At 37.1% G+C, this 14824-nt stretch overlaps 1 protein-coding gene across 12 annotated transcripts in view; it reads left to right on the forward strand.

Annotated features, from left to right (window-relative positions):
* The window catches only part of PTPN13 (protein tyrosine phosphatase non-receptor type 13), a 234925-nt gene that overhangs the window by 85684 nt on the left and 134417 nt on the right, over positions 1–14824 (forward strand). For all 12 annotated transcript variants that reach the window (XM_060299633.1, XM_070045602.1, XM_070045603.1 and 9 more), the window contains exons 4-5: positions 11776–11841; positions 13952–14137. In XM_060299633.1, coding sequence (XP_060155616.1) covers positions 11776–11841; positions 13952–14137 — 252 coding nt within the window. The remainder of the gene's footprint in view (positions 1–11775; positions 11842–13951; positions 14138–14824) is intronic.

Here is a 14824-nt window from a genome sequence, read left to right on the forward strand (position 1 = left end):
TTCCCATATCTCTTCCCTCTTGCGTCTCCCTCCCTCCCACCCTCCCTATCCCATCTCTCTAGGTGGTCACAAAGCACCGAGCTGATCTCCCTGTGCTATGCAGCTGCTTCCCACTAGCTATCTATTTTACATTTGGTAGTGTATATATGTCCATGCCACTCCCTCACTTTGTCACAGCTGACCTTTCCCCCTCCCCATATCCTCAAGTCCATTTTCTAGTAGGTCTGTGTTTTTATTACTGTCTTACCCCTAGGTTCTTCATGACATTTTTTTTCCTTAAATTCCATATATATGTGTTACCACACTGCATTTGTCTTTCTCTTTCCGACTTACTTCACTCTGTATGACAGACTCTAGGTCCATCCACCTCATTACAAATATCTCAATTTCGTTTCTTTTTATGGCTGAGTAATATTCCATTGTATATATTTGCCACATCTTCTTTATCCATTCATCCGATGATGGACACTTAGGCTGTTTCCATCTCCTGGCTATTGTAAATAGAGCTGCAATGAACATTTTGGTACATGACTCTTTTTGAGTTATGGTTTTCTCAGGGTATATGCCAAGTAGTGGGATTGCTGGGTCATATGGTAGTTCTATTTGTAGTTTTTTAAGGAACCTCCATACTGTTCTCCATAGTGGCTGTATCAATTCACATTCCCACCAGCAGTGCAAGAGTGTTCCCTTTTCTCCACACCCTCTCCATCATTTATTGTTTCTAGATTTTTTGATGATGGCCATTCTGACCAGTGTGAGATGATATCTCATTGTAGTTTTGATTTGCATTTCTCTAATGATTAATGATGTTGAGCATTCTTTCATGTGTTTGTTGGGAGTCTGTATATCTTCTTTGGAGAAATGTCTATTTAGGTCTTCTGCCCATTTTTGGATTGGGTTGCTTGTTTTTTTGTTATTGAGCTGCATGAGCTGCTTCTAAATTTTGGAGATTAATCCCTTGTCAGTTGCTTCATTTGCAAATATTTTCTCACATTCTGAGGACTGTCTTTTGGTCTTCTTTATGGTTTCCTTTGCTGTGCAAAAGCTTTGAAGTTTCATTAGGTCCCATTTGTTTATTTTTGTTTTTATTTCCATTTCTCTAGGAGGTGGGTCAAAAAGGATCTTGCTGTGATTTATGTCATAGAGTGTTCTGCCTATGTTTTCCTCTAAGAGTTTGATAGTGTCTGGCCTTACATTTAGGTCTTTAATCCATTTTGAGCTTATTTTTGTGTATGGTGTTAGGGAGTGAGCTAATCTCATACTTTTACATGTACCTGTCCAGTTTTCCCAGCACCACTTATTGAAGAGGCTGTCCTTTCTCCACTGTACATTCCTGCCTCCTTTATCAAAGATAAGGTGACCATATGTGCGTGGGTTTATCTCTGGGCTTTCTATCCTGTTCCATTGATCTATATTTCTGTCGTTGTGCCAGTAGCATACTGTCTTGATTACTGTAACTTTGTAGTATAGTCTGAAGTCAGGGAGCCTGATTCCTCCAGCTCCGTTTTTTGTTCTCAAGATTGCTTTGGCTATTCGGGGTCTTTTGTGTTTCCATACAAATTGTGAAATTTTTTGTTCTAGTTCTGTGAAAAGTGCCAGTGGTAGTTTGATAGGGATTGCATTGAATCTGTAGATTGCTTTGGGTAGTAGAGTCATTTTCACAATGTTGATTCTTCCAATCCAAGAACATGGTATATCTCTCCATCTATTTGTATCATCTTTAATTTCTTTCATCAGTGTCTTGTAATTTTTTGCATAGAGGTCTTTTGTCTCCTTAGGTAGGTTTATTCCTAGCTATTTTATTGTTTTTGTTGCAATGGTAAATGTGTGTGTTTTCTTGATTTCACTTTCAGATTTTTCATCATTAGTGTATAGGAATGCCAGAGATTTCTGTGCATTAATTTTGTATCCTGCTACTTTATTTACCAAATTCATTGATTAGCTCTAGTAGTTTTCTCGTAGCATCTTTAGGATTCTCTATGTATAGTATCATGTCATCTGCAAACAGTGACAGTTTTACTTCTTCTTTTCTGATTTGGATTCCTTTTATTTCCTTTTCTTCTCTGATTGCTGTGGCTAAAACTTCCAAAACTATGTTGAATAAGAGTGGTGAGAGGGGCAACCTAGTCTTGTTCCTGATATTAGTGGAAATGCTTTCAGTTTTTCACCAATGAGGACGATGTTTGCTGTGGGTTTGTCATATATGGCCTCTATTATGTTGAGGAAAGTTCCCTCTATGCCTACTTTCTGCAGGGTTTTTATCATAATGGATGTTGAATTTTGTCAAAAGCTTTCTCTGCATCTATTGAGATGACCATATGGTTTTTCTCCTTCAATTTGTTAATATGGTGTATCACATTGATTGATTTGCGTATATTGAAGAATCCTTGCATTCCTGGAATAAACCCCACTTGATCATGGTGTATGATCCTTCTCATGTGCTGTTGGATTCTGTTTGCTAGTATTTTGTTGAGGAGTTTTGCATCTATGTTCATCAGTGATATTGGCCTGTAGTTTTGTTTCTTTGTGACATCCTTGTCTGGTTTTGGTATCAGGGTGATGGTGGCCTCGTAGAATGAGTTTGGGAGTGTTCCTCCCTCTGCTATATTTTGGAAGAGTTTGAGAAGGATAGGTTTTAGCTCCTCTAAATGTTTGATAGAATTCGCCTGTGAAGCCATCTGGTCTTGGGCTTTTGTTTGTTGGAAGATTTTTAATCACAGTTTCAATTTCAGTGCTTGTGATTGGTCTGTTCATATTTTCTATTTCTTCCTGATTCAGTCTTGGCAGGTTGTGCATTTCTAAGAATTTGTCCATTTCTTCCAGATTGTCCATTTTATTGGCATAGAGTTGCGTGTAGTAATCTCTTATGATCTTTTGTATTTCTGCAGTGTCAGTTGTTACTTCTCCTTTTTCACTTCTAATTCTATTGACTTGAGTCTTCTCCCTTTTTTTCTTGATGAGTCTGGCTAATGGTTTAGCAATTTTGTTTATCTTCTCAAAGAACCAGCTTTTAGTTTTGTTGATCTTTGCTATCGTTTCCTTCATTTCTTTTTCATTTATTTCTGATCTGATTTTTATGATTTCTTTCCTTCTGCTAACTTTGGGGTTTTTTTGTTCTTCTTTCTCTAATTGCTTGAGGTGCAAGGTTAGGTTGTTTATTTGAGATGTTTCCTGTTTCTTAAGGTAGGATTGTGTTGCTATAAACTTCCCTCTTAGAACTGCTTTTGCTACATCCCATAGGTTTTGGGTCGTCGTGTCTCCATTGTCATTTGTTTCTAGGTATTTTTTGATTTCCTCTTTGATTGCTTCAGTGATCATTTCGTTATTAGGTAGTGTATTGTTTAGCCTCCATGTGTTTTTATTTTGTACAGATCTTTTCCTGTAATTGATATCTAGTCTCATAGCGTTGTGGTCGGAAAAGATACTTGATACAATTTCAATTTTCTTCAATTTACCAAGGCTTGATTTTTGACCCAAGATATGATCTATCCTGGAGAATGTTCCATGAGCAGTTGAGGAAAATGTGTATTTTGTTGTTTTTGGATGGAATGTCCTATAAATATCAATTAAGTCCATCTTGTTTAATGTATCATTTAAAGCTTGTGTTTCCTTATTTATTTTCATTTTGGATGATCTGTCCACTGGTGAAAGTGGGGTGTTAAAGTCCCCTACTGTGAATGTGTTACTGTCGATTTCCCCTTTTATGGCTGTCAGTATTTGCCTTATGTATTGAGGTGCTCCTGTGTTGGGTGCATAAATATTTACAATTGTTATATCTTCTTCTTGGATCGATCCCTTGATCATTATGTAGTGTCCTTCTTTGTCTCTTTTAATAGTCCTTATTTTAAAGTCTATTTTGTCTGATATGAGAATTGCTACTCCAGCTTTCTTTTGGTCCATTTGCATGGAATATCTTTTTTCATCCCCTCACATTCAGTCTGTATGTGTCCCTAGGTCTGAAGTGGGTCTCTTATAGACAGTCTATATATGGGTCTTGTTTTTGTATCCATTCAGGCAGTCTGTGTCTTTTGGTGTGAGCATTTAATCCATTTACATTTAAGGTAATTATCGATATGTATGTTCCTATTCCCATTTTCTTAATTGTTTGGGGTTTGTTATTGTAGGTCTTTTCCTTCTCTTGTGTTTCTTGCCTAGAGAAGGTCCTTTAGCATTTGTTGTAAAGCTGGTTTGGTGATGCTGAACTCTCTCAGCTTTTGCTTGTCTGTAAATGTTTTAATTTCTCCATCAAATCTGAATGAGATCCTTGCTGGGTAGAGTAATCTTGGTTGTAGGTTTTTCTCCTTCGTCTCTTTGAATATGTCCTGTCACTCCCTTCTGGCTTGCAGAGTTTCTGCTGAGAGATCAGCTGTTAACCTTATGGGATTCCCTTGTGTGTTATTTGTTGTTTTTTCCTTGCTGTTTTTAATATGTTTTCTTTGTATTTAATTTTTGACAGTTTGATTAATATGTGTCTTGGCGTGTTTCTCCTTGGATTTATCCTATATGGGACTCTGTGCTTCCTGGACTTGATTAACTATTTCCTTTCCCATATTAGGGAGGTTTCAACTATAATCTCTTCAAATATTTTCTGTGTCCCTTTCTTTTTCTCTTCTTCTTCTGGAACCCCTACAATTCGAATGTTGGTGCGTTTAATGTTGTCCCAGAGGTCTCAGAGTGTCCTCAGTTCTTTTCATTCTTTTTTCTTTATTCTGCTCTGCAGTAGTTATTTCCACTATTTTATCTTCCAGGTCACTTATCCGTTCTTCTCTTTCAGTTATTCTGCTATTGATCCCTTCTAGAGTATTTTTAATTTCATTTATTGTGTTGTTCATCGTTGCTTGTTTCATCTTTAGTTCTTCTAGGTCCTTGTTAAATGTTTCTTGCATTTTGTCTATTCTATTTCCAAGATTTTGGATCATCTTTACTATCATTATTCTGAATTCTTTTTCAGGTAGACTGCCTATTTCCTCTTCATTTGTTAGGTCTGGTGCATTTTTATCTTGCTCCTTCATGTGCTGTGTGTTTTTCCGTCTTCTCATTTTGCTTATCTTACTGTGTTTGAGGTCTCCTTTTTGCAGGCTGCAGGTTCGTAGTTCCTGTTGTCTTTGGTGTCTGTCCCCAGTGGCTAAAGTTGGTTCAGTGGGTTATGTGGGCTTCCTGGTGGAGGGGACTAGTGCCTGTGTTGTGGTGGATGAGGCTGGATCTTGTCTTTCTGGTGGGCTGGTCCACATCTGGTGGTGTGTTTTGGGTTATCTGTGGACTTACTATGATTTTAGGCAGCCTCTCTGCTAATGGGTGGGGTTGTGTTCCTGTCTTGCTTGTTGTTTGGCATAGGGTGTCCAGCACTTTAGCTTGCTGGTCGTTGAGTGAAGCTTGGTGTTGGTGTTGAGATGGAGATCTCTGGGAGATTTTTGCCATTTGATATTACGTGGAGCTGGGAGGTCTCTTGTGGACCAGTGTCCTGAAATTGGCTCTCCCACCTCAGAGGCACAGCACTGACTCCTGGCTGCAGCACCAAGAGCATTTCATCCACACGGCTCAGAATAAAACGGAGATAAAATAGAATGAATGAAAGGAAGAGGATAAAAGAAAATAAAATATAGTAAGGTAAAATAAAATAAAGTTATTAAAATAAAAAAGTAATTATTAAGAAAAAAAATTTTTTTAAGTTAAAAAAAACAACAACGGATGGATAGAACCCTAGGACAAATGGTGAAAGCAAAGCTATACTGACAAAATCTCACACAGAAGCATACACACTCACAAAAAGAGGAAAAGGGGAAAATATAATAAATCTTGCTCTCAAAGTCCATCTCCTCAATTTGGGATGATTCGTTTTCTATTCAGGTATTCCACAGATGCAGGGTACATCAAGTTGATTGTGGAGATTTAATCCGCTGCTTCTGAGGCTGCTGGGAGAGATTTCCCTTTTTCTTCTTTGTTCGCACAGCTCCCGGCGTTCAGCTTTGGATTTGGCCCCGCCCCTGCGTGTAGGTCGCCGGAGGGCGTCTCTTCTTTTCTCAGACAGGACGGGGTTAAAGGAGCCGCTGATTCAGGGGCTCTGGCTCACTCAGACCATGGGGAGGGAGGTGTAGGGAGTGTGGGGTGAGCCTGCGGCGGCAGAGGCCGGCGTGACGTTGCACCAGCCTGAGGCACGCCGTACTTTCTCCCGAGGAAGTTGTCCCTGGATCCCGGGACCCTGGCAGTGGCGGGCTGCACAGGCTCCCTGGAAGGGAGGTGTGGAGAGTGACCTGTGCTCACACACAGCCTTCTTGGTGGCGGCAGCAGCAGCCTTAGTGTCTCATGCCCGTCTCTAGCCGCAGCTCGCGCCCGTGTCTGGAGCTCCTTTAAGCAGCGCTCTTAATCCACTCTCCTCGCGCACCAGGAAACAAAGAGGGAAGCTGGCTTCACTCTTTTGTATAACAGTGCTCTTCTGCATTTCTACATGTCCACATCCTATGTACCAAGCATTCTTTCAATCAGCATCTATTGAGAACTTATATATTCTACAGTATATTAGGCCATAGGGTTACAAAGATGAATAAGAAATAGTTCTGGGACTTCCTTGGTGGCGCAGTGGTTAAGAATCTGCCTGCCAATGCAGGGGACACAGGTTCGAACCCTGGTCCGGGAAGATCCCACATGCCGTGGAGCAACTAAGCCCGTGTGCCACAACTACTGAGCCTGAGCTCTAGAGCCCACGTTCCGCAGCAAGAGAAGCCACCGCAATGAGAAGCCTGCATACCGCAACTAACAGTAGCCCCTCCTCGGCGCCCGCATGCAGCATTGAAGACCCAATGCAGCCAAAAATAAATAAATACATTTTTAAAAAAAGAAAGAAATAGTCCTTAACCTCAAAGGGCCAGCAGTGTAATGGACAGATAGACAAAAAGAAATTAATGATAGTAATAATAATAGTAATGGAAATATGTACAGTAATAGTAGATCTGTACAAAATATTAAGAGAACACAGAGAGGGGACACATAACCTACATTCAAACCTCAGCTTAAGCTCCCCCTGCTTTAAATTTCTTCTATAATCAGAAGTAATCTTGTCCTTTTGAATTTCCTTAGCACAGATGTACCACTTCTACTTTGTTTAATAGATGCATACATATATATTCATATAGTTTTCTTCTTAGAGTTCTGATTCTAGGAAAGGTACAACAGATTAAAGCCGTGGTTTTGAATCAGAGGCTGCTTTATCTTCCAGTGGACAGTTGGCAATGTCTTGAGACATTTTTAGTTGTCATAACCGGTGGGAGGGCAGGGGGAAGAGGAGGAAGGTAGTTCTACTTGCATCTAGTGAGTAGAGGCCAGGGGTACTACTGTTATCCTACACAGGATAAATATCCACAGACTGCTGTCCACAGCAAAGATCCCAAATGTCAGTAGTACAGAGGAGTATAAGCCCTGGTTTAGAGGTCAAGAATATGGCTCTGGAGCCAGAATTTGAATCCCGCCCCTAGCACTTAACTACCTGTGTGACCTTGGACAAAAGTTACTTTCTCTCTCTGTAGTTATGGAATAAGCTGAAGTATAAACTGTAAGGTTGACACACAGTAAACATTATGTACATGCTTGCTGTTGATATTCTTATGTATTAGTATATGGTAGTATTATTGATCCAGAATGAGATATTTATATTTTACCACAATCCCGAGCTTAGTGACTTTCAGAAAAAATGTTGAACGACTAAATGGATAGTTAATTAGCTCTTCTATAAATGGTATCTTCTAGAACCAGTTCCTTTATCGTTTAACCCTGTGTATGAATCATCATTATCAAAAGCAGCCACTTCTACAAGAAACCATCCTGGTTTGCTATTACACTAAGGGAAAGGAATAGATTTTCTCTGTACTATCCATCAGGAACAGATAGGTACTGAGATCTTTGATACAAATAGGGCCTTGGCAAAGATCACAAAGCAAAAAATTCCCTTGGAAGCTAAATAAATATGCAGTAGAACTAAGAGGCAGATCAAAACCTTTTTTAAAAAAAAAATTTCTAATGCCTGACTTCTTTTAATATGGGCCATCGTATTCTCCTTTTTTTCTGCTTATGTAAAAACCAAAGAAACATATGAAGGCCAAATACTTACCTGTTTTTGAATAATCACTCCTTGTATGACCTTCTCCTTTCCGTATAATGACTGTAACTAAACTATAACCCATTCATTGCTATTTATCAACCAGGTGAACTAAGGGCTCTCAGTGGTATTGCAGCGTTACTGTGTTAATTTAGTTACACCGTAGTATCACTGATCTTCTTTCTGCCTGTATCTTTTCAGGTTGCATCAACAGTAAAAACTATTAGCTTATGAATAATGTATATGGAAGTATTATCCATATTTACTTTACAGATTATTTTGGAATAAATGTAAAAGTAAAGCATTTTTCTTTGTATACTGTACAAACTTTTTCTCAAATATTAATAATATTTCTCTAATATTAGATACCAGATATTATTATACATTAACAAAGATCTGATGTACCTGGAGTTATTTATTTAACAAAATTTTAAATGATTTTTAAAATATTAAAAATTTTGAACCCATAAAGCACTATCCTAATAAAATAGCAACTATCATTTCTGCATGTTTTTTCTATATATAGATATTTCATATCTATATGTATCAAGCAGAGGTCTCCAGAGAAACCGGATCAATAGGATATGTGTGTTTGTGTGTGTGTGTATATAAAGAGAGTCTTATTAGCTCATGTAATTATGGAGGCAGACAAGTCCCAAGATCTCCAAGGTGAGCCAGCAAGCTGGAGACCCAGGAGAGCCAATGGTGTAGTTCTGGTCTGAGAACCAGGTGAACTGAGGGTGTAGTTCCACAATGAAGGCCAACAGGCTCAGGACCCAGGAAGAGCTGGTATTTCGGATCAAATCCAAAGGCAAGAAAAAGTTGATGTCCTAGTTTGAAGGCAGTCAGACAGAAAGTTCTTTCTTACCTGGGGGTGGGTAAACTATTTTGTTCTATTCAGGCCTTCAAATAATTGGATAAGGACCACCTATATTGGGGAGAGCAGTCTGCATCCAAAAACACTCTCACAGAAACACCCAGAATAATGTTTGACCAAATATCTACGCATCCCATGGTACAGTCGACACATAAAATTAATCATTATACTATATACATAAATGATCAACAGATGTATATTTTTATAACCTAGTTTTAAAAATGATGTTAATAATTTTATATAGTCTTGTATAAAAATTATTAAAATAAAATAACTCAATTAGCCTCCTGACAAGTAAATGTAGTAAAGAATCTTAAAATACTACCAGTATCTCAAAGGATCACAAATCAAAATTAATATATTAAGAGAAATATATTTGAGTATGCAGTTAGTCATTTTTGCTAAAGTTATGAAAAATGTTTTTCATATATGAGACTCTTTGAAAACGTGTTCCCATGTGAGGTTCTTTGAATTCTAAACAGAAATATGATACAAATAGCCTACATCATGCTGCCTTGAACTTTATGCACATTTAATTGAATTCAGTAGGCATGTATTGAATATCTATTATGTAAAAGTTCTGTGTTAACTGCTAAGAGGGATATTAAGATGTGTTAAAAAGGCTTTCTCAAGGAAGACAAACAAGGACACATCTTAACTATGTTACAGGTAGTATTAGTTAACTGTTTCATTAGAGATACAAATGAAATAATAACTATCATATAAGAGAGAATGCTTTATCCTGTTTGAGAAGATTTGTATAGCATACATAATAGATAACATCATCTCTGGACTATATCAATAATGGGTGGAACTTTTATTGACAGATGAAAAAAGAAATAAATTCTTGGTAGGAAGAACTGCTCAAGAAGCGCTGGGAAAGAGAAAGATTTATTTTGCCAACAGAGAATTATATAGTAGTTCTGAAGTGTTACGTGTAATAGAGCAAGGAGTGATAATTGAAGGAAAACTTAAAAACCTGGAAATGGAGCTAGAGGCAGGTCAGAGTGAGCCTTGCATATCATCATAAAGAATTTGGATTTTGGGGGCTTCCCTGGTGGCGCAGTGGTTGAGAGTCCGCCTGCCGATGCAGGGGACACGGGTTTGTGCCCCGGTCCGGGAAGATCCCACATGCCGTGGAGCAGCTGGGCCCGTGAGCCATGGCCGCTGAGCCTGCGCGTCCGGAGCCTGTGCCCCGCAACGGGAGAGGCCATAACAGTGAGAGGCCCGCGTACCACAAAAAAAAAGAATTTGGATTTTTGATAATTGGGAGCCATGAAAATATTTGAAAAGAGGAACAACTAATCTGTAACTTAGGAATAATTTAGGAGGCAATACTAGGAATAGATTAAAATGCTGTGAGATTGTAAGGATACCCGGTTTTATTTGTATTTACCTCACCTATATCTAAAGAGGATTTGAGACAGTTTGTATAATTAAAAAATACAGGTGTGAAAATAAGGGCAAAATGAAAAGAAAAAATAAAGACAAGAAAATAAGATGGCCCTGGAGTAAGATTGGTGCAAAAAAATGCTCGTGGTAAGATTATTCAGTACTGGTGGAGATGGGCTAAAAGTCTAGCTCTGAAATCACTTAACAGGAGAACTAGAAAATGATTACTTATAAGGATTAACTGTCCTCACTTCAGGCTGATAATCTTGCTCCCTGTTTCACAGGGGAAAAATAGTAGAAGCGATCAGGAGACTTCTCCCAAGATCCCACAACTGGACTACCTACATAAATTTTCATATTCTTTGCTTCCCTGCTTCAGAAGAACTGTGACAGAGGTGTCAAGCCAACTCCTTTGTGCATTAGCTTCCACTTCCTCCCGCTTACTCAGCAGTGTTCTCCCAACAGTCTCCTCTCTCTCCTGCAGTTCCAGTTTTCCCTGTTGGATCATTCCTACCAGCATAAAAATATGTTGTCCTTTTTTCAGTCTTTAAGAAGCAAACAGACAATGAAAAAGGAATCTTTTCTGACCCAACTTTTTTCTCTATCTACTGCTACCCCATCCATTCTTAGTAAGAAAAATGCTAATCAAAACTGCAATGAGATTTTTTTTCTCTCTTCAGTTTGGTAAAAATCTAAATCTTCATAACACATTCTATGAATAAGGCTTGTGAAAAAATCATATGTTGCTGGTAGAAATGCAAAATGATAAAACATCTGTGGGGAAAATCTGACAAAATGTATCAAAACTATAGATGATTTACTCTTTTATTCATAATCTAGGAGAGTCAGTTCAAGAGGAATACCTGCATGTACAAAATGACATCACAAGGCTGTTTGCTAAAACATTATTTATAATAGCAAAAGTTTAGGAAAATTCTAATTGCCCATTAATAACAGATCAGTTAAGTAAACAATGCTATAGCCACAAAATGGAGTTCTATGCAGCAGTAAAAAGAATGAGATCTATAAACATTGATATGGAAATGCCTGTCTTGTTAAATTAAAACTGCAAGGTGTCGAGTAATTTTTTAAATTTCTGACCTTTTGTAAAAGAAGGGGAAAGTAAGACTATTCATATTTGCTTGAGCTTTCATAAAGAAACTTTAAGTAAGAACTAATAAAAATGATTACTCATAGCAGACAGTCTAGAAAGTTGAGGGGGGAAAAAAAAAGTCTGTTCTGATCATTTCCAGTCTTATTTTCTGTTTTAAGCTCTCACATACTTTAATGCAAAATATGAAATGATGATTTTCTCAAATCATGTGTTGCACTTTCTTTGGAGCAAAGTCATGAATATATAGTACTTGCTAAATTAAGTTTTTACATAAAATGATTTTTTTTTAAATTCTGTTCCTAGATCCATATTTATTCTCTTGGAATGACATTGTATTGGGGGGCTGATCATGAAGTACCTCAGAGCCAAGTAAGTCAAGTTGTCACATTTGTACAACTTTACACTTTTTAAGAAGTTCTTTGTATTTATGTGTTCTACAGTGTGTTGTCAGGCACACCAGTGTTTCTACACTGGTTGTTCACATTAATAATGTCACACTCTCAGAATGAAATAATAAAGTACTAAAGAAATTATTTTTCTTAGACTGTTCTTAGAATTATAGCAGTCACTACCTGTTTCAACAGTTCACTCTGTGAAATATAGTAGCCTCTTCAAAATTATAGCGAGAGAAATGGGAGTCCACTTTATTTCTTTTAATTTAATGACTGATAAAGGGGGCTTGTAAATTTCTTTGATGATTCATTCTTGAACAGAAAGTGATAACCTTTTTTGATGCAAAAACTGTAGGAATAATAGTAGCTCTAACTATGTCTCAGAGTTTTACTTCATTACTTTTTCTCTTGTCACTTCAAAATCATACTTCACTACTCCTGCAGCAGCAGACACAGATATTAAAGTAACACTTTGTGGGGCCTTAGGCTCTGATGATCATTGGGCTGCTTCTAGTCTTTATTTTCTAAAATAACTGATCTCCTGAAGACACAATAGTAAACATAGTAATAAATATAATCAAAAATTTAAAAATAACTGTATTTCATCAAAGATATAGCATACAGAATTGTGTCATTTTAGGCATTTAGAACTCCAAACAAAAGTAACTGTGTTTTTGGTTTTTTTTTTTTAATCAAATTAAGAAGCAGTAAGTATTTTAGGCTTATATTCTAAAATTCAGACATCTTAAGATCAATGAAAAACGAATGATAGTCTTCAACTTGGTTTGGTTTCATTTTACATCATGAAAAATACTGTATATTTACTTTCCTCAGTTTCAATTCTATAAATACAAATGAGAAACTTAAATTATTACTGGAAATAATAGGGTCATTTTATAGAACCTAACTTACATGTAAAATGTGATCACAGCCTATAATTTAACACTTTCTCTTTTCTGGTAACTGAAAATAAAGTCAGTGTATCTATAATGTGTAAATTGGATGGGAAGTATAAACATTTACTTCTATTTCACTGTCAGATATCATAACTGTTTTGGAAATATTTAATATTAATTCAGAAGTATTTATTAAGCGCCTACCTTATGTCAGACACTGTACCAGACACTAGGAATATAATGTTCCATGTCTGTGGAGTCCTATCACAGGTACAGACAACCAAAATAACCAGTTACAACACAATGTGACAAATGCTATGTTAGGGAAAATGGAGGGTGCTATGGAAAACCAAGCGTTGGAGCCTCTAACTAGACTTGGAGGGTTAGAATAGGTTTATTAAAGGACATTGCTGCTAAGCTGAGCTCTAAAAGATGAAATATAATACCCAAATGGATGAGAAGTGGAAGGGAAGGGTCACAGGTAAAGCATATGTTTAAACCAAAGTGGATGTACCAGTTCAAACTCCCATAAGCAATGCTTTTCTCCTCACCACTACTTCGTATTATCAGTCCTTTATTTTAACCATTCTACTGAGTATATATATAGTGACTTCTTTCTGTGGTTTTAATTTGCATTTCTTGGTATGATTATTGGACATTTAGATATAATATTCTATAAATTATGTCAACTAATTAAAAAAAACCTCACATTTTGGCTTCTGTTTCACCAGCATAATGACAACTTATATTTAAATGACCTTGAGTCATTGCAGTATTTGAAATCTCTTCTAAGTTATCATGAGTGTCAAATTACATTAAATATATATCAAATATATTCCTTTTTTGAAATGTTAGGAAATTGTTTATTCCCCCCAAGTAGTGTATATATATAAACTGCTTACCAAAATACTTGGATAACCAAAACATTCCATTTCTTAATCATACCAAAACACCTCAGAGTTTTTCTATAATACCTCCTACCTTAGGAGATGTCTGTTAACCAACTTCTGCTAATAAAATTTTTGGATTATAAAAATGTAAAATGCAGTCAAATATACATGCTACTAGGTAAGAAATTTATTTCCTCCAGGTGTGTTTGGTGTGGTTCCTGTGACCCTTGGAATGGTTTCTCTCATGTTAGTTAGATTTACTCACACTTGCCAACATTACCTTTTCTTTCTTTGTATGCAGCCTATCAAGCTTGGAGATCATCTCAACAGTATACTGCTTGGAATGTGTGAGGATGTTATTTATGCTCGGGTTTCTGTTCGGACTGTCCTGGACGCTTGCAGTGCCCACATTAGGAATAGCAATTGTGCACCCTCATTTTCCTACGTGAAGCAGTTGGTAAAACTGGTTCTGGGAAATCTTTCTGGGGTAAGCCACAGTTCCAATTGGTTCCTATAGTCATACTTTAAAATTTAGTAGCATTTCACAAAATTTTCTTTAAATGTGGATAGCATTTTCTCAGTGAAGACTAGGAACAGGAGATTGAATTTCAGGTTCTAATGTTAATTGTTTATTTGAAACAGTACTTAAAAATCTAGAAACCCATTGCAATAATTTAGTCTCCTAGATTTTATGGGAGTTAGTCTTTTTTTAGAACTTTATTCTATCAGGTATTATAGAATCACAGCATGTTAGAGCTGAGAAGTCTTCTTGACTCTTTTCTTACATCTTTTCCTATGGAGCTTTCAGTAAGTGATTCTACCTACTGTGAAAGTCGTATGGACATGCAAAATGGGTTTTAGAATTATTTAAGTGCACTTTCTGTTGCTTTATACCTCTTTCTTGCTCACTTATTAGTCTGGACCCCTTAGGTATTCTCAAACCCTCCCTACCTTCTTTGGACATTGGCACCTGGTATGTAAGAGGGATGCATGCTTGTATCCCTACTAGATTGTCCCAAAACTGGGACTCCTTTGTTTTCTCTCTTGTCTTAGATATGAAGAATCCCAGGACTAACAATCTCTATATCTAATAGTCCCATTGCTGCATTTCTTAAGCTATATTCTATCCCATTTGCTCCAGTTTGGGACCCCCCCCCCTTGGTTTTTGATATTT

This window comes from Globicephala melas, chromosome 5 (assembly GCF_963455315.2).
Source record: "Globicephala melas chromosome 5, mGloMel1.2, whole genome shotgun sequence".
Taxonomy (NCBI): Eukaryota; Metazoa; Chordata; class Mammalia; order Artiodactyla; family Delphinidae; genus Globicephala; species Globicephala melas.